The 19,591-nt window shown below is 43.8% G+C and overlaps 1 protein-coding gene across 1 annotated transcript in view; it reads right to left on the reverse strand.

Annotated features, from left to right (window-relative positions):
* ADGRE1 (adhesion G protein-coupled receptor E1) overlaps positions 1 to 19,591 on the reverse strand; it is a gene marked incomplete at its 3' end in the record, with an annotated part of 44,281 nt that overhangs the window by 8,116 nt on the left and 16,574 nt on the right. Inside the window, exons 7-17 of the mRNA XM_079918715.1 lie at positions 17,540 to 17,689; positions 16,503 to 16,643; positions 16,271 to 16,417; positions 15,472 to 15,560; positions 14,114 to 14,197; positions 10,650 to 10,827; positions 9,886 to 10,005; positions 7,712 to 7,911; positions 7,082 to 7,252; positions 3,855 to 4,049; positions 1,449 to 1,684 (exon numbers count right to left, since the gene is read on the reverse strand). Coding sequence (XP_079774841.1) covers positions 1,449 to 1,684; positions 3,855 to 4,049; positions 7,082 to 7,252; positions 7,712 to 7,911; positions 9,886 to 10,005; positions 10,650 to 10,827; positions 14,114 to 14,197; positions 15,472 to 15,560; positions 16,271 to 16,417; positions 16,503 to 16,643; positions 17,540 to 17,689 — 1,711 coding nt within the window. The remainder of the gene's footprint in view (positions 1 to 1,448; positions 1,685 to 3,854; positions 4,050 to 7,081; positions 7,253 to 7,711; positions 7,912 to 9,885; positions 10,006 to 10,649; positions 10,828 to 14,113; positions 14,198 to 15,471; positions 15,561 to 16,270; positions 16,418 to 16,502; positions 16,644 to 17,539; positions 17,690 to 19,591) is intronic.

Genomic DNA, 19,591 nt, shown 5'->3' on the forward strand with positions numbered 1-19,591 from the left:
AAAAACAAACTTATGGTTTCCAAAGGGGAAAAGGGGGGAGGGATAAATTTGGAATTTATCTACTATATATAGAATAGGTAAACAACAAGGACCTACTGCATAGCACAGGGAACTATATTCAATATCTTGTAATAACCTATAATGAAAAGAATCTGAAAAAGAATATATGTATATATTCTTATGTATAACTGAATCACTTTGCTGTACACCTGAATCATTGTAAATCAATTATACTTCAAAAAAAATAAATGAATATTTTTTTAAAAGGCAGTCAGACCTGAACTCAACTTGGACACTTACTAGGTATGTGACCCTGGGCAAATCCTGCAACTGTGCTGAGCCTCAGTTTCCTCTGTAGCTACCATTTATTAAGCGGTTACTTTAGTCACTGTTGGTCTTGGGGCCGCCATGTACCGTAGCACAGGTTGTGCACCGCACAAATCTAGAGGGCAGTATTAAGACTGTAGTGTCATTGAATGATGTTGCTGTATGCAGTGGAAACATAGGAATTTTGTTGAGAAATACCAGAGATAATATATATTTGTAAAGCTTACAGGGTTTAGATTATGAAGGGCACTCCTTTAACATGAATTCCATTCCCTCAGCCTTTATCTCATGACCTCACCTGAAGTATAAGCCATCAGCAGGCAGGGAGGAAACCTAGATATTTAATCCCCCAAATACAGCTCAGCAACATGCCTATAGCACCAGGGTGATAAACAGGGGCCCTGGGATTGGAAAGACCCAGATTCAAGTCCTCACCCTGCCACTTTTTCACTGTGTGATAGTGAGAAAGTCTTTTCACCCTTCTGAGGCTCACTTTCCTCATCTGTAAATTACAATAACAAGGGTCCATCCTAGGATGAAATGAAGTAACTCACTGAATTACAGTCTCTACCCTATCCACATACTACTTGTCCTATCACTTACCTAATTTTTCCCTCAAAATTGACTCAACTTTTTAAGTAAAAAGTTGAATCAATGGAATCGTGTCTATACAATGGAATCATGTTTAAAACAGTCCATGGCAATAATGACGGTGGTAAAAATAACATATATAATGCTTTACACCGTGCCCAACACGGTCTAAATGTTTTGCAGATAATAACTCACTTAACACTCACAACAACACTATGATACAGGCATTGTCATTAGCTTGCATTTAATAGATAATGAAATGAAAGCATACAGAGTTTAAGTAACTTGCCCAAGGTAACACGGTGGTGGAGCCAGGATTCAGACCCAAGCAGGTTGGCTCCAGAGTCCACGAATTGAAACCTTGTGCCATCAAGTTCATTGTTTACATCACCACCATCCCTGATACTGTAGTGCAAACAATGGCTCCTGGATTTGTGCAGTGCACAACCTGTGCTACTGTATATGGCAGCCCTGAGACCAACAGTACATAAAGTTAATGATTTTCAGGGAGAGAGAAGGATGTCACTTACCGATTGTACATCCCATAACCTTGTGGTTGTATGACGGCAGAGACAGCCACCACCAGCGCCGGGAGCCCGTAGCCAAAGGCACAGAGATACCTCATCTTGATGTTTCGAGAGCTGAAGTAATTCACCACTTTCAGGTTCCTGGCCATAAGGAAGAGCATCACAGCCTCCACCAGCATCCAGAAGAAGCAAGCGAGGAAAAGGTAGTGCAGAAAGCCCGCGATGATGGCGCAGCCCATCTGCAGGGAAGAATCGGGCACGTTCAGGATCCCCTACTCCAGAGAGCAGGTTCAGAGGAAGAGGGCAAAGGAGAAGCTACTTTGATTGGAGATCCCCAAACACGGCCCCTTCGTTCATTCCACAAGTACTTATTCTTCACCAAGGATGGCTCCATCCTTTTGGTAGGGTAACCGATCATCCAGCTTTGCCTGGTTTTCTCAGGACGTATAACTCTCAGTGCTAAAACTGGGAGAGTTTGGGGGGAAACAGATATATGATCACCCTTCTTTTTTTTTTTTTTTTTGCGGTACGCGGGCCTCTCACTGTTGTGGCCTCTCCCGTCGCGGAGCACAGGCTCCGGACGCGCAGGCTCAGTGGCCATGGCTCACGGGCCCAGCCGCTCCGCGGCATGTGGGATCTTCCCGGACCGGGGCACGAACCCATGTCCCCTGCATCGGCAGGCGGACTCTCAACCACTGCGCCACCAGGGAAGCCCGATCACCCTTCTTTAGGGGATGGTTGAAGATATGGGGGAGGGGAAGGGGTCCACAAACTACAGCCATGGGTCGGCTGCCTGTTTTGTAAAGAACGTTTCATTGACATACAGCCACCCCCATTTATGTATTCTCTATGGCTGTTTTCACACTGAAACAGCAGAGTTGAATAGTCACAGCAGAGACCATAGTAGCTGCAAAGCCAAAGATATTTATATCTGCCTCTTTACAGGAAAAGTTTGCCCACCCCTGGTCACGTGATGAGAGTGAAGCGCATTACTAGTCTTTAGTTCTCAAGGGGTCTGGAAAGCGAAACATCCCGCAGTGAGAGGGGTAGTTCTGCATCAAGAATGATCACCCCCGGGCTTCCCTGGTGGCGCAGTGGCTGAGAGTCCGCCTGCCGATGCAGGGGACGCGGGTTCGTGCCCTGGTCCGGGAAGATCCCACATGCCGCGGAGCGGCTGGGCCCGTGAGCCATGGCCGCTGAGCCTGTGCGTCCAGAGCCTGTGCTCCGCAACGGGAGAGGCCACAACAGCTAGAGGCTCACGTAACGCAAAAAAAAAAAGAATGATCACCCCACCTGAAATGTCAGTAGCGCTCCCTTTGGAAAAACCCTGAAAGCCTACTGTTTCTGGCACAGTTACTGGGGGTAAATTGGCTAAAGTTCTTGTTCTCACGGGGCACACGGTCTCGTGGGGGAGGTAGATACACAATCAGTAAAATAACCCAAAATATCAATATGGTTTCAAATAGGTGCTGAGAAAGGAAACAAAATAGAGTGATAAGGAGTAGAATTTCTCAGCTGTGGATGCAACTAGAGATTATCATACTGAGTGAAGTAAGTCAGAAAGAGAAAGGCAAATAACATATGATACCACTTATATGCGGAATCTAAAATATGGCGCAAATGAACCTATCTACGAAACAGAAACAGAATCACAGACATAGAGAACAGACTGGTGGTTGCCAAGGGGGAAGAGGGGAGGGAGAGGGATGGACTGGGAGTTCGGGGGTGGTAGATACAAACTATTAAAGATAGAATGGATAAACAACAAGGTCCTACTGTATAGCATAGGGAACTATATTGAATATCCTGTGATAAACCATAATGGAAAAGACTATAAAAAAGAATGTATATATGTGTATAACTGAGTCACTTTGCAGTACAGCAGAGATGGGCACAACATTGTAAATCAACTATATTTCAATAAAAAAAAAGAATTTCTCCACTGTAGCATTAATGATATTTGTAACACTACTGCCAGATTATTTTCTGCTGGGGGAAGGGGGGCGGATGTCCTGTGCATTGTAATGTGTTTAGCAGCATCCCTGGCCTCCACCCATTAGCTGCCAGCAGCATCCCCTCCCAGGGGTGACAACTAACAACGTCTCCAGATATTGCCAAGTGTCCCCTGAGTGAGGATGGAATCATCCCAGGTGAGCACTAATGGCTTAAGGAGTAGTAGGAGGGACCACTACAATATATAACATGATCAGGGAAATGATTTTAAACTGAGACCTATCACAAGATGGAGTCAACTAGGTGAGAAGCTGGGGAACGAGTATTGAAAGAGGGCACAGCACATGCAAAGGTCCTGAGGTGGGAAGTAGCATAGAGGGAGTTGGGTAAGGATGAGCAGAGGCAGATTCGGAGATGATGGGGCTGGATGGGGACACAGTCTGAAGGATATGAGACCTGATTGTCGGTCTTGTCTACACCGGTGAGGAAGAGAATCTTGGCCAAGAAGAGGCACACGCAGAGGTGCAGGTGGAGGTAGGTGTTGTGGTTTTGGATGGTACGACACAGCAGGAAGGTGATGATGGCCACGGTGAGACACACCAAAGAGATGATCATGCCCACGTGGCTAATGATGTACAAAGTGAACTCCATCTGTCAGGAAAGAGATAACTGTTGGTCTCAGAGAAGGATCAACATACCCCCCAGGCAGGAAAATGAATTATCCAGTCTCCTGGCTTGGATATATAGAGCTTGGAGGCCTTTTCTCCCTCTGACACTCAGCGTGAACTAGATATTGTTCATCATCACCCTTTGGCATCCATCAGCACCCATTCTCACCCCTGTCCTATGCCCTGTTCTGCGAGGGCAGGACGTTTACAAATGACATTTCCCATGATCTCTTGGGGGTTAAGATCCTGAACGTCATTTAGGTTCTCCAGTGAGATGTATGCATGAAGGTTTTCAAAGGCAGGATGGAGGCAGACACCAGCCTTCTGCAGACAGGAGTGAGCTGTGGCTGGACTCCACTTTCTGACTATCCGATCTTTAATCTTTAATTTCCTGGATGTGGGGTGAAATGACAGCTGCAGTTTTTGACCTCTGCGTTATGGCTGCAGAGGGGTGATCTTGAAGCCAAAAATCCAAATGGCAGCCCCCTGATTTCAAGTCCTCCATCCCTTCCTGTGATTCTGTGAGCATCCAAGTCCCTGTATTAAATACTTTTCTGCTTGAAATACCTTGAGTGGTTCCTGTTTCCTGCTCTGAACCAGGACTGATAATAGGTGTCCAGAGATGCCCCAACTTCCGGGAGTAGAAATGACAAGTTGAGTCCTTCTCTATGCCATAATTTGTAATTAATTTTAAGTTTATTTGGGTACTTTCTGTGTGTTAAAGATATGCCAGGCACCATCTCATGAGCTCTTCTCTATGATATTGTGATGTAGCAGTTAAGAGAACTGACTACAGTTTTAGCTGTTTGAGCTTGGGCAAGATACTTAACTGCTCTGTGTCTCAGTTTCCTCATCTGTTAAAAAGAGGATACTAACAGTAACTACCTTATGGAATTGTTCTAGGAGGATTCAGTGAAAATACTTAAAGTACTCACAACAGTGCAGGAAACATGTATGATGTAAGTGTTAATTTTCATCATTCTTTTTTCTTTTTTTTTAATGAAATGTTGATGCTTTTTAGTTTTGGTTTTTGGCTGCATCTTGTGGGATCTTAGTTCCCTGACCAGAGATTGAACCTGGGCCGTGGTAGTGAAAATGCCAAGTCCTAACCAGTGGACTGCCTGGGAGCTCTCACATCATGATTTTTCACTTGTTCTCATTTATTTATTTATTTAGGCTGCATTGGGTCTTTGTTGCTGCACGTGGGCTTTCTCTAGTTGCAGTGAGCGGGGGCTACTCTTCGTTGCAGTGCGCAGGCTTCTCATTGCGGTGGCTTCTCTTGTTGCAGAGCATGGGCTCCAGGCACGCGGGTTTCAGTAGTTATGGCACACGGGCTCTAGAGCGCAGGCTCAGTAGTTGTGGCACACGGGCTTAGTTGCTCCGTGGCATGTGGGATCTTCCTGGACCAGGGCTTAAACCAGTGTCACCTACATTGGCAGGCAGATTCTTAACCACTCCGGCACCAGGGAAGTCCTTCTTGTTCTCAGTTTTAAGGTGAAAGAACTGGGCTCAGCTCAGAGAGGTTGAGTGACTTGTCCATGGAAACACAGCTAGGACGTGACAGAGATGGGGCTTGAAACTAGACTAGTCTTGCTCTGGATCAAATACTCTTAAGTTCTAAGCCTTACATTCCTCTCAATAGCATTTAGGACCTCCCTGACAAGGAATAGAACCTCCCACCTGGTAATATAGACAAGGATACTCACCACAGCACTAATGTCTATTCTCTCTATCGAATCTAACCCCTCACCAAGGCTTAGTTCAGGTTCCATCTCCTCCCTGATCTATTCCCAGTTCTCACTGCCACAACACTCAGTTCCTACAGCACAAATTCTTACACCATTTACAGGCAGACCTCAGAGATATTGGAGGTTCAATTCCAGACCACCACAATAAAGCAAATATTGGCAATAAAGCGAGTCACACGAATTATTATACCCAGTGCTTATAAAAGTTATGTTTACACTACACCATATTCTACTAAGTGTACAATAGCATATGTCAAAAAAATGTACATACCTTAATTAAAAAATATTTTACTGCTAAAAAATGCTACCATCGTATGAGCCTTCGGTGAGTCGCAATCTTTTTGCTGGTGGAAGGTTTGAAATATTGTGAGAATTACCAAAATATGATGCAGAGCGTGAAGTGAGCAAATGCTGCTGGAAAAATGGTGCCAATAGACTTGCTCAATGCACACAGGGTTACCCAAAACCTTCAGTTTGTTAAAAAAAAAAAAAAAAACAAGTATCTGCAAAGTGCAATAAAACGAGGTATGCCTGTAGATGATTCTGTAGAAAGAGACTTCTGGACTCAGACCATCCTGGGTTCAAATCACAATTCCACTAATTACTGGCTTCATGACTAGACTGGCTGCTGAGCTCCAGCCTCCCATCCTGCAAAATGGGTCTAAAAACACTTAAAACAAAGGGTCCAGGGCTTCCCTGGTGGTACAGTGATTAAGAATCCGCCTGCCAATGCAGGGGACACGGGTTTGAGCCCTGGTCCGGGAAGGTCCCACAGGCTGCAGAGCAACTAAGCCCGTGTACCACCACTACTGAGCCCGCGCGCCTAGAGCCCGTGCTCCGCCACAAGAGAAGCCACCACAATGAGAAGCCCGCGCGCCACAACGAAGAGTAGCCCCCGCTCGCCGCAACTAGAGGAAGCCCGCATGCAGCAACGAAGATCCAACGCAGCCAAAAATAAATAAATAAAAATTTAAAAATATAAAAAAATAAAAAATAAATAAAGGGTCCAGCCCATAGGAGGTGCTCAGTAAGTGGGGTCCGTGGTTGTCATCGTGCCTGCACCTGTTTAGGGTCATTTATCGTTTTATATACGAGTGTCATGGCTTCCCAACCAGACCATGAATTCTCTAAGGGCAGAAGTACACCCCTTCTATCCCCCATAACCCCTTCCCACAACACCCAGTGCCATGAGAGGCATACCACGGATGTTTAGTCAATGTTTTCCCACTGGATCTGGGGAGCTAGAGTACAGAGCATCAGTACTGACCGTGAGCTCCCCAGCAGCCATGATGATGGCCAAGTTCACCATTCGATTACAGCTGCAGCCAGTGTGCGTCTCAGAAACTTCAAGGACTGCACAGCCAGACGGTGTCCATCTACCTCCTTCAACATCTGTGCTCCAGGAAACGCAGATGGGACTCTCAAAATTCCGCTTTGGCTGAAAATTCAAAGGCTTTGGTTACCTGAGAATCCCTCTATTCAAGAATCCATTCAGGATTCAACTTGATCAACCTCACGAAGACATGGGTATGTTCTGTAGGGAAGGGAGAAAAATGCTGACATTTCAATTGCAGTAATGAAAAGAAATGTCTCGGGTGCCAGACCTGTCTCTACCACTAACTTGGTCATAGCTAATGTAAATATCCGTGTAAATGTTCCTGCATCAGCATGACTTAATCTAACCTAAACCTTGCCCATTGATGAATGGGGAAATGCCACATAGAAATAAGAGAGCTCATTTTTCTCGTGGTGGCTTTTGGGAAGTGGCTTGAGTTATCAGGAATTGTGGACGCTTGCTGCTTTAATGGGTCCCCATCAAAAATGAGAGGTAAGCTCACTTGAGAATGGGGAATTCTCAGAATGCAGATGGGGGTCCAATGGAAACCTCTTCACAAACCTCAATGTTCTCCAGGGTGTAGGTGACTGGTTTAGAGAACCCGTCTTTCTTCTCTCCTGTTATGATGCCCCCAGCAATGCGAGAATTCAACTTCAACTTCCTCTTGGAGTTGGCCAAGTGGGTCTGAGGGTCTTGGAAGAAGCGCTCATCCAAAACGGACTCCATACCCGCAAAGGAGACAAAAGCCACCCCGCTGACCCCTGCAATTTCCCCCAAAAGCAAAAAAAAAGGGGGGGAATCATTTGCTCAGTAGTTATTATAGATGACCCAGCCCATCCACACACATCCACACTTTCATATCCCATGCATCTCTGCACCGCTGGCTCGCTCTGAGAATTGAAACACCAGTGGACTTCCAGGTAGGTGAGCCTCACCTACCAGAGGCTCTGGTACCAAAGGTATCATAACCTTTAAAAAAAAAAATCTCGAGGTGCTATCACCTGGAAAACATCTTGGCTACATTTAAAAGTAAATTTGAATTTGTGTTTTTAAGGAACAATTCAACTCAGCAGTGGGAAATAAGTTCCCCTCCCACATTTATGGTTATTCTTGTTCAGTCTCTTTGGTGGGCTTCCGCTTTCAATGTTGGTGGTCTCCAGGGATGTGTCCTAGCCTGTTCCTTGTGCCCTCCAGAGAGCATATAGATCAGGGAGTGATGAACAATGACCTACAAGCTAATCTGGCCATTGCCTGTTTTTTGTAAATAAAAGTTTCATCGCCACACAGCCTCACCCATTCATTTACATATTGCTTATGAATGCTTTTGCACTATGACGGTAGAGCTGAATCATTGCGACAGATTGTATTGTCCTCAAAGCCTAAAATATTTACAAACCATGCTCTACGGGAAAGGTTTGCCAATCCCTCGTACAGATTAGCACTGTCTGCCAGAAATATCGCATAAACCACATATGCAATTTTACATTTTCCAGTAGCCACATTTCAGAACAGTAAAAAAAAAAAAAAGGTCATTTTAATTATATATTAAATCAATACCTACAAAATATTACCATTTCAACATGTAGTCAATATAAAAAATATTAATAAGATAGTTTACATCCTTCATCTTTGGCACCAAGACTTTGAAATCCAGTACGTATGTCACCTTCACAGCCTAACCACACTTGAAGTGCTCAGTAATAAAACATGACCAATGGCTGCTGGATTGGACAGGAAATGGCTTGACACTCCTGTACTGTGAGATTATTTTTTTTAATTAATATTTTATTGGAGTATAGTGGATTTACAATATTGTGTTCATTTCTGCTGTACAGCAAAGTGAACCAAACATACATATACACAGATCCACTCTCTTCTAGACTCCATTCCCAGAGATAATTTAGTTAATGTCTGACTTCCCTAGCAGATGGAAAACTCCCTGAGGGCATGGGCTATTTCTGCCTCTCCCATCACTTTTTTTTTTTTTGGCCACGCCTTGCGGCATGTGGGATCTTAGTTCCCCGACCAGGGATTGAACCCATGCCCCCTGCATTGGGAGTGTGGAGTCTTAACCACTGGACCGTCAGGGAAGTCCCCCTCTACCGTCATCGATTCCCTCACTTCTTGGCACAGGTCTTGGCACCTAGGAGGTGATCAGTAAATATTTGCTAAAGAAATTAAAGTTAAAAACAAAATAAATACGTGCACCCCAGTGTTCATTGCAGCACTGTCTCCAATAGCCAAGACATGGAAGCAACCTAAATGTCCATCGACAGATGAATGGATAAAGAAGATGTGGTGCACATATATGATGGAATATTACTCAGCCATAAAAAAGAATGAAATAATGCCATTTGCAGAAACATGGATGGACCTGGAGATTATCATACTAAGTGAAGTAAGTCAGACAGTGAAAGACAAATATCATATGATACGCCTTATAGGCAGAATCTAAAAAACAATGATACAAATGAACTTATTTACAAAACAGAAACAGACTCACAGACTTAGAGAATGAATTTATGGTTACCGGGGTAGGGGGAAGGGTGGAGAGGGATAGATTGGGAGTTTGGGATTGACATGAACACACTGCTATACTTAGAATAGATAACCAACGAGGGACTGCTAGAAAAAAAATTTTTTAATTTAAAAAAGTTTTAAAAGGTAATAAATAAATATTTGCTGCTTGAATGCCCAATAACCACCCTCTCTGATTCTCAGGAGTGGGTCTGTACCTGTGGATTCAGATTCTTCGATCGTGGAGCACCGAATCTTCATCTCATCCCCTTTCGCTTTCAAACTAAAGACCTCATTCTCTTCAGTGCATCCTTTGTTGATAATTTTGCTCTCAATGTCTAAAAGGGAGAAAGGGAGAATTTACAGGAGGTCACCCAGAAAGTGGGTCTTGAATTTGGTTTCTGGCCGAGAAAGGGACGCATCCCTGGTTGCAAGAGAAGGAAAGGACAGACAGAACGATTGATCACGGGAAAGATCCTGAGGCCCTCAATGAATGGCAGGAGGACGGCAGCACCAAATCAATGAGAAACCCAATTGGAACTCTAGGAGTGAGCGCTCACATCCTCAGGGGATGCGTCAGGGAAACATGGGCTTGAAGTCAACAATGATGGAGAGCAGCAGAGTCATGGCCCTCTGACTGCTCCAAATTTAGACAGGTTTTCCAAAGCCAAAGGAAATTGAAAGAGTCTGGAGCATGCCCAGCAGAGTAGACAAGAAGGGTTCAGGTTCCACAGTCACTAACTAGGAGGCCTGGCTCCGCCACTCACCAGCTGTGTAAACTTGACCAGTGACTTAACACAATGCCAGGCACTCGATAAATGGGAGACGTTGTTACGATCATTGGACTTGCTTTGCTGTACGTTCAGAGGTTTGAAACAGCTGGGGAACTGGTATATGGGAAAGCCATGCAGAATCACATGGCCAAAGTCACCCGTCTAAATCAGCCCCCAGGTGTGACCTTGACGCGAAGGCTATGTCCTACCTAAGTGGTCCGTCTGAATCGTCTGACTGACATTCGCCGAGGGTTTCAGAAGAGCTGCTAAAGTGGCGCTTTCCACGCTCTCCAGTAAGACTGTGGCCAGGGTAGATGTCTTCTCTTTGGTGAAGTTGGACCACACGGATGTTTGTTCAATCACAGAGGCAAAGCTCTCAGCCGTACTCTGCAAGGAAAGGTGTGTTTGCTCTCTCGCGCTCGCGCTCTCTCTCTCTCTCTCTCTCTCTCTCTCTCTCTCTCTCTCTCTCTCTCTCTCTCGCTTTCTCTTATCAGTGAAACAGCAGCTGTCCCCTCTCTCATCAAGAGAATGGGTTGACAGTCTAGGATAATGAAGAATGTAAAAGGACATTCACTCAGCCTCCTTTTCCTGATTCGAGAAGCCCCACTGGGAATGCAAATTGATGTAGCCTTCGTGGCGTGCAGTCAGTCAGCACTTGTCACAGCATAGATTGCACATACCCCTTTGACTCAGCGATTTCCCTTCCAGGAATCCCTCCTGCAAGAAATACTTAAAAATTGTGCAAGGATCTTGGCTAATGATGTGCATTTCAGTGTGGTTTGTGATAGCAAGAATTCGGAAAGCCTGAATGTCCAAATGATTGGTTAAATAAAAGATGATAAGTCAAATCATGGGATAGTATACCGCTGTTAACAAAAGAATGACTTTATATCTATGTATATGAACAAGCAGAAAGGTCCATGAGCTACGATCAAGTAAAGCAAATTACAGAATCACATGTTACATTACCTCCTTTCGTTTAAAAAGAACAAGTACTTTAATTTAAAATTTATGTTTCTGTCACTAATGGAGATTTTAAAATAAATATAATCAATACTTATTATGAGCCAAGTATTAAGTGCCTTATATATACTAATTTATTTAATTTTATGAAGATACTTATGAGATAGAAGCTATTATTATTTCCATTTTGGATGAGAAAACAAAGATGCATGTCTAGTAGGTAGCAGAAGCAAGATTTGAACTTTGGCAGTCTGGTATCAGAGGTGGAATCCTGAATCACTGCTCTAAACCACTCATAGTAGGTTCTCAACGTGTGTGTGTGTGTGTGTGTGTGTGTGTGTGTGTGTGTGTGTTATACAAGCATTCACAAAGTAAAAAAAGATATGGAAAACTATGCATCTAAATGTTAACATTGGTTATGCCTACGGAATAGAGTTGAGGAAAGACTAGCAATAATAATATTGATATTAATGCTGATACTGTGTCCTTGATTATTGCTAATAAACTGACTATAAAAATGTAATCCCAACAAAAATATATGAAGAGAATTCACAAGCTCACAACCTAATAAATGAAAGGAAGAAATTAGTTGAATCCAATCCAATGGTGAAGGAAATTAACTAAAATCTTAGCAGGGAAACCAATTTCTATGTATCCAAATTTGATGATAAGAAGATGAAAAGAATTTCAATAAAAACTGGATCAGAGTGAAACTTGAGAGATGTTTGTCTGGGAAAAACAGGATGCACTGAGTTTTGTAACCATATCCCAAATGAAAGGCATGAGTTTGGGGTCCCTCCCCACCGACAGAGCAAAAAATCTCAGCTAGAATCATCCTGAAAAACTGTGGTTCTCAATTCTGTGGCTGATGAAATCTCATCAAAATCCCCTTTGACATTAAATCTCTTCTGTTTAGCTAGGAAGTTTATTTTATATCCTCAGGAAAGAAAAAAAAATAGCAAGCAAGCTAAAACTCCATAGTAGTAATACTTTTGTGTTAATTTTACAAGGTTTTGTAATCTTTGGCATAATTTGGAAATCTATTGTTTAAAGGGCTGGAAAACTTTGACACATTAAAGGAGACCAATTAACCACATGATTTCATGGCAAAAAGCTATTAGACGTGATTTTAATATGAACAATTTAAGAGAACACGGCTGTTGATACACCGTATTACGCATTTTTTAAAAACTCTGAATTATTATATTTACGCATGTGACTGACTGGATTTATGAATCCCTTAAAGGCATAGTGACCTTGCCTTTTAGGTTTGTAAATCTTCCTCATTAAGTACTTAAAATCTGGGGAGAAATGAGAATATTTGTAAACATGGTAGAAAATGTTGGAGGGAATTTAAATAAATTTGTTGAAAGGGTTCATTGTTTATACAAATTTCATCTGAAAACCCTATGAATAAGTGTACACTTCATGAATAAATACGTTATACTAATAAATTAATTTCAAATTCACCAGAATACAAATGAAAGTGTTCTTCTTATTTTCATACAGATTTATAAATGACATAGCAACATCCGTAAGTTGCAACTTAAAGTCTTAAGAGAAACTATTTTTTTAAATCTGCAATTGTAATGACCCACTCCTAGGTATTTACCCTAGAAAAATGAAAATTCAAGTACACACACACACACACACACACACACACACACACACACAGATAAATGTTTATAGTAGGTCTATTTATAATCGCCAAAAGCTGGGGTGGGGGGCTTCCCTGGTGGCGCAGTGGTTGAGAGTCCGCCTGCCGATGCAGGGGACACGGGTTCGTGCCCCGGTCTGGGGGGATCCCACGTGCCGTGGAGCGGCTGGGCCCGTGAGCCATGGCCGCTGAGCCTGTGCGTCCGGAGCCTGTGCTCCGCAACGGGAGAGGCCACGACAGTGAGAGGCCCACGTACCGCAAAAAAAAAAAAAAAAGCTGGGGTAGGGATGGAGGAATGAAGAGATCTCGGTCAAGTGGAAACAACTCCAATATCCTTCAAAGATGAGTGGATAAAAAACTGTGGTCCATCCAGAAAATGGGACACTACTCAGCCATAAAAAGGAGTGAAGCACTGACACAGGCTACAATGTGGATGAAACTTGAAAACATGGTGCTCAGTGAAAGAAGCTAGACTCAAAGGGCCACTTATTGTGTGATTCCATTTACAAAACACTCTTGAAAAGACAAAACTGTAACGACAGAGAACAGATCAGGGATTCACAGGAGCTAATGGTAGAGGGAGTGAATATCTGACTATAAAGAGGAAGTCCAGGACTTCCCTGGCAGTCCAGTGGTTAAGACTCTGTACTTCCACTGCAGGGGGCATGGGTTCGATCCCTGGTCAAGGAACTAAGATCCCGCATGCCCCGCTCCACAGCCAAAAAGTTAAAAAAAAATTAAGTTAAAAAAAGAAGAGGAAGCCCAGTGGAGTTGGTGGGGGTGGGGGGAGGAGAGGAGGGTCAGGGGAGAGGGATGGAACTGTTCTGTTGTCCGACTGTGGTGATAGTTACACAAACCCACTCGGGTAATACAACTCACAAAACTGTACAGAAAAGGGCAATATTCCTGCATGTTAATTTTTCAGACCTGACAACTGGAGTAGATTAAACGTTAAATCACAACCCATTCATGATAAAGGGGATTTCGTGCACCCGAAGTGTGCCCCCAATATGTTTGAAACTCGAAACGTGATTATGAAGACTTCACTGTTACCTTCAGAGAGACGACGGTGGTTTTGTTTTTACAGACGCCATCCAGAATGCCGAGGGTGGCGTTCATCAGTGCACAGAAGGAAACCTGCATCCCAGAGGGAAGAGCATTTGTGAGCGTCGATCAAGTGTGCAGTGTACAAACTGGGCCATTGAGCCCACCACGTGGGATGGTCCTGGATTCCTGAGGTGTCACAAGTCTCTAGAATTCTCAGGGAGATGAAAACTCACCTTGTGATCAGAATTGGAATCATAGCATCTTTCTCTTCCATAAATAAGAAAAGAAAACATCAACCAACAGTAAAACTATTGAGTGGGGTGGAAAAGACCAGTGGTCCAAGTGGAATATAATTCAGCCATGAAAAGGACTGAAGCACTGACACAGCTACAACACTGACGGACCTGGAAAGCATGATGCTCAGTGAGAGAAGCCAGACGCGGAACGATACATAGTGTGTGATTCCATTTATAGGAAATATCCGGAATAGGTAAATCATTGGAGATAGAGATTAGATTACTGTTTATCGGGGGCTGATGCCAGGGGGGAATACAGAGTAACTGTCAATGGGTACATAGGACGTCTTCTGGGGGTGATGACAATGTTTTGGAGACAGAGGTGGTGGTTGCACACCATGGTGAGTGTACTAAATGTCTCTGAATTGTACACTTTAAATGGTGAATTTTATGTGTGTTTCACAATTAAAAAAAAAACAACAGTGAACCAAAGTGCATGGGAATCCCAAAGCTAATTTACAAACTCATATTTAATATAGTGACATCAATACCTGAAGATGCTTCTGGAGTCTTTACTTACTAGAACGACTTCATTAGAGAATCAAGACATCCAAATTTCTCTGCCTGGCCTGGAGGCTGCGTTATCACCCATCTCATATCACACAGATGCAGCACATACACCTTCACTAATAGTGAGACTCCAATACCATTTCTTCTTTTAGTAACTGAATCCCCAAGTTTTAGATAGACAAATGTCCTTCCCTTCCAGCTGTCCTTGAAGCTATGTGTAAGCAAAGTGATACTGGGTCATACTCTTAAAGGGAAGGACTGTGCCTTTCACTTCCCCTTCTCTTCTGCCCACCAGCTGGAATGCAGACTTGATGTCAGGAGCTGGAGCAGCCATTTTGGACTAAAATGTGGGAGACTCGTGTGGCTGATGGCAGAGTATTATGAAGCCATCATGTCAGCTCTCAGCAGCTTATACTCAGACTGTTCCAAAGAGAGAAATAAATTTATATCTGGTCTAGGCCACCGTATTTTTTGACTTTGTTAAAGCTGCACAGCAACATTCTACCTAAGTGCCTTCTGGGAAAACTTCAAGAACTAGGAACCTTCAAAAAAACTTACATATCCAGGCTCCACTGCTGCTCCCACTTGGCATAACTGGGCCCACTCATTGTTGGGTATCACATCTTCTTTACACTTGAAGGGAACCCCTGAGAAGAATAAACAAAAACAACCAAATCAAACTTAAGCACAGCAAGATATGATTAAAAGGCAAGTCTGATTTCTTCACCCCCTGCTTGAAATCCATCCATGGTCATATTATACAACAGTGGAAATGAACAAGCTACAGCTACATGCTACGTCAGCAACTCTGAGAAGCATGACGGTAGGTGAAAAAAGCAAATCAGAAAAGACTATACATAATATGATACCATCGTTATAAAGTTCCAAAGCAAACCAAACTAAGGAAGGAATGTTTAGAGGGGGAATATTTTAAGTAGGGGAATTAAAAAGTTCCATGTGGTTCCCTCTGGGGAGGAGTCAGGGGTACGGAGTAGGGAAGACGCATGTAGGAAACTCAGTGGCATTGATGATCTTCTCGTTCTTATGTTGCCAAGGGCCTCAGATATACTCATTTTATTATTATACTTCATTGCCTCCATATAAGTTATCTATACTTTTCATATATCAAATAATCCATAATTTAAAAAAATGTAAACCTTTCAAACTTCTCTGTGGATTGATGCTTCAAAAATACTTTATCAAATGAGTGATTAATGAATGAGTAAATGAACAGAAAAAGAGAGAATAGGTGGACGAGGTACAAAAAGAAGAGGGTACAGAGGTTGGGAAAAGTGAGGATTCTACAACCAAAGCAAGACACAGATTCCATTGCCAAGACATGCAAGGAGATTATTACTTTTGCAGCTGAAGTTGCCATATTTCCAGGAGACTTCTGGATTGGGATGAAAGCCCACCATGCAGCCACAGCTGTAGGAGCCCAGGGTATTGGTGCAGACAGAATTTGGGCCACAGGGTGATGGATCCTGGAGGCATTCGTCAATATCTGCGAAGAACTCAAGAATATCAAACAACGCAGAGGAGTAAGAAGATACTTCTTTCCAGGGACGTCCAGCAAACCCTCCACTCACCTATGCAGTCCCCTTTTGGGTCTATGGAGTTGAGCTGTCCATTGCTTGGTGCAAAGCCAAGGTGGCAGGTACAAAAGTAGCTCCCGGGGGTGTTGGTGCATGTCGCGTTGAAAAGGCACTTATCAAGGCACTCATCAATATCTGTGGAGTAGAGAATGGGCATGAGGCAGAGTGGGCCACCAAGCCAACAAAAATCATGCTTCGCCTTCCAAAGCAGAGAGTGGTCGCTAAAACATGGCATCCCAAACAGGAACTACATTTCCCAGAACCCTCTGCATCTAGATGGGATCATGTGACTAGCTTTCACTTATGGGAACATGACATATGTCACTTCTGGGCCAAGGTGGTTAAGAAGTGGGTGTGCCTTTTCTCTCTTTCCCCACCCCTGACTGGAACCAGGAATTCTAATGCCCTAAGGGATAGAAGAACCAAGAGATACAAGGAGACTGGACACCTATATCACCTTGTGGAGGGAAGCTGCCCTTTGGCCAAGTATATCCATATTGGATTCATTTGAGAGTAAGAAATTTCTATTATGTTGAACTAGTGGTTCTCAACTGAGGGAGATTTGCCTGTCTGGGGACCTTGGGCAATGTCTGGAGACATTTTTGTTGGTCGCTGGGATCCAATGGATCGAGGCAAAAGATCCTATAATGCGCAGGACTGTCCCCCAGAACAAAGAGCTATCCAGCTCCAAAAGTCAATAGTACCAACGTTGAGGAACCCTGACCCAACTAATCTCCCTCAGAGGGTTTCTGAACCAGCTGCCATGCTCTGAGGAAGCCCAAGCAGCCATGAGGAAAAGTTCATAAGGAAAACTGAAGGGCCAACTGAGCTTCCAGTCAGAGACCAGTACCAACTACCAGCCATGTAAGCAAGGTCACTTTGCACCTGCTAACCATCCTACTGCCCCAGAAACACCATATGGTCAACCCACAGAATCACGGGCAAGAACAATTGATTGTTGATATAAGCCACTACCTTTCAGGGTAGTTTGACCTGCGCTGAGAAGTCCCCAAAATGGCTGGAAGAGTTACCTGTACACTTGAAAGCCTCAGGTTTCTCAGGGCTCCACAAACCAGGTGAAAAGAACCCTGGCAGGCAGGAGCAACTGTATTTTCCCAGGATGTTGGTGCAGACGGAACTGGGACCACAAAGTGTGGAGTTCCTGGAACATTCATCCACATCTAAGCAGAAAATCAAAAGGATGAAGGAGGCTGAGGCTACAGCAGCAGTTCATAGCCCTACCACTGACCTAAAGCCAATGGGTTTCCCCAGCTCCTCCGGGCTCACCTTCTTAAACACATTTGCATCACTATGAAAAGGAAACATTTAGAGGCATGTGTATGACCCATGCAAATCTTCTGATGAGGCTCCCCACAGCTCAGGATAGAATCCATACTCCTCATTAGAACATATAAGACCCTAAGAGTCTGTTCCCAGCTGAGCTCATCCTTTCCTTCTAATCCCTTCATAATTCATGACCCGGATTCATCGATTACCTGTAGGTGCACAAAGGCTCATTGTCTCTCACCTGTGTTCCCTCAGCCTCAAACCCGTTGATGAATCTCAATTCCTCTCCAAGAAATCACTATATCAGAGTGGAGGGGTAAAGAGCATGGACATCTTGAGTTCAAAACCTGGCTCTGCCCCCTTATAATCTGGGTGTTACTGGGTGCTACGGAGTGAATTACGTCACCTCCCCCCAAATTCATATGTTGAAGCCCTACCCCTCAATGGGATGGTATTTGGATGTGGAAAATAATTAGGTTTAGATGAGGTCATGAAGGTGGGATCCTCATGAGGGAGAAGGAGAAGAAACACAAGAGCTCTCTCTGCCATGGGAGAACACAGCAAGAAGACAGCTGTGTACAAGCCAGGAAGAGAGCTGTTTCCAGAACCCTACCATGCTGACACCTTGATCTTGGACTTCCAGCCTCCAAAACTGTGAGATAATAAATCTCTGTTGTTAAAGCCCCCCCAGTCTCCGGTACTTTGTTATGGCAGCCTGAGCTGACTAATACACTGGACAAGAGAATTCATCTCCATGTGTCTCCTTTTCCTCATCTGTGAAATGGAAGTAATCATAGAACCCACCCCATAGTGTTGTTCAGAGGATTACGTAAGATGATACATTATCTTTAAACACTCAGAACAGAACCTGGGACAGAGCAAGTACTAGGTTAAGTATTCATTAACTAAAATAAAAAGTTAATGGCAGACGTGTTGAGCTTTCTTTGTGGCAGGCAATGAGGAAGATCCTTTACATGCATCCACTCAACAAATGCTCCCAGCAGCCCTGTGAGGTGCAAACTAATATTTCCATTTTTCAGAGGAGGAAACTGAGGCATCAAAATTGTGCAAAGTCACATAGCTTGTGAAAGGCACAACGGGATTTAAATTCAAGTTCTGTCTGGCTCTGGAATTTTTACATGACAGCTTTCCAGGCTGTCTTGAGTCTCAGAGACTGGAAATTTGGTGATTGAATTGATATCTGTCCTGCACAAGCCCACCCTGAGTTACCAGCAGGTGTAGCCTCATTCAGAGGCAGCAGATCATGGTGGTTGAGGTATGAAGTCACGCTAGGCATAGTTCTACCATGACTCTCTTATTTCCTTTCTACTTGACCTTGGGAGAGGTGATTCCACCACAATGGAGGCTCAGTTTCCTCATCTATAATATGGGTATAAAGTACCACTAATACCATCAGGTTGTTGGGACGACTGAATGAGCACATATATGGAAGAGCTTAGTGCCTTGGCTGGGATCCTGCCTTTAGGACTGTGTACCTGCTGTTTCCCCCTCCTGGAACACCCTTCCCCAGATAACCCGTATCTCACTCCCTTCAGGTCTTTTCTCAATTATCAACTTCTCAGCATGGCTTTTCCCTACCACGCTATTAAAACTACAACTTCACCCTCGAGTATTCCCTACCCACCTGTCCTGCCTTCTTTGTCTTCATCTCCTTTAACTATCCCTGACACACAATATGTCCATGAACGTATTTTGTTTGTTCCCTATCTCTCTCCACACTGGATGATAAGTTCCATGACAACAAGTATTTTTGCCTGCATTACACACTGCTGTAT

This window comes from Stenella coeruleoalba, assembly GCF_951394435.1.
Source record: "Stenella coeruleoalba genome assembly, chromosome: 3".
Taxonomy (NCBI): Eukaryota; Metazoa; Chordata; class Mammalia; order Artiodactyla; family Delphinidae; genus Stenella; species Stenella coeruleoalba.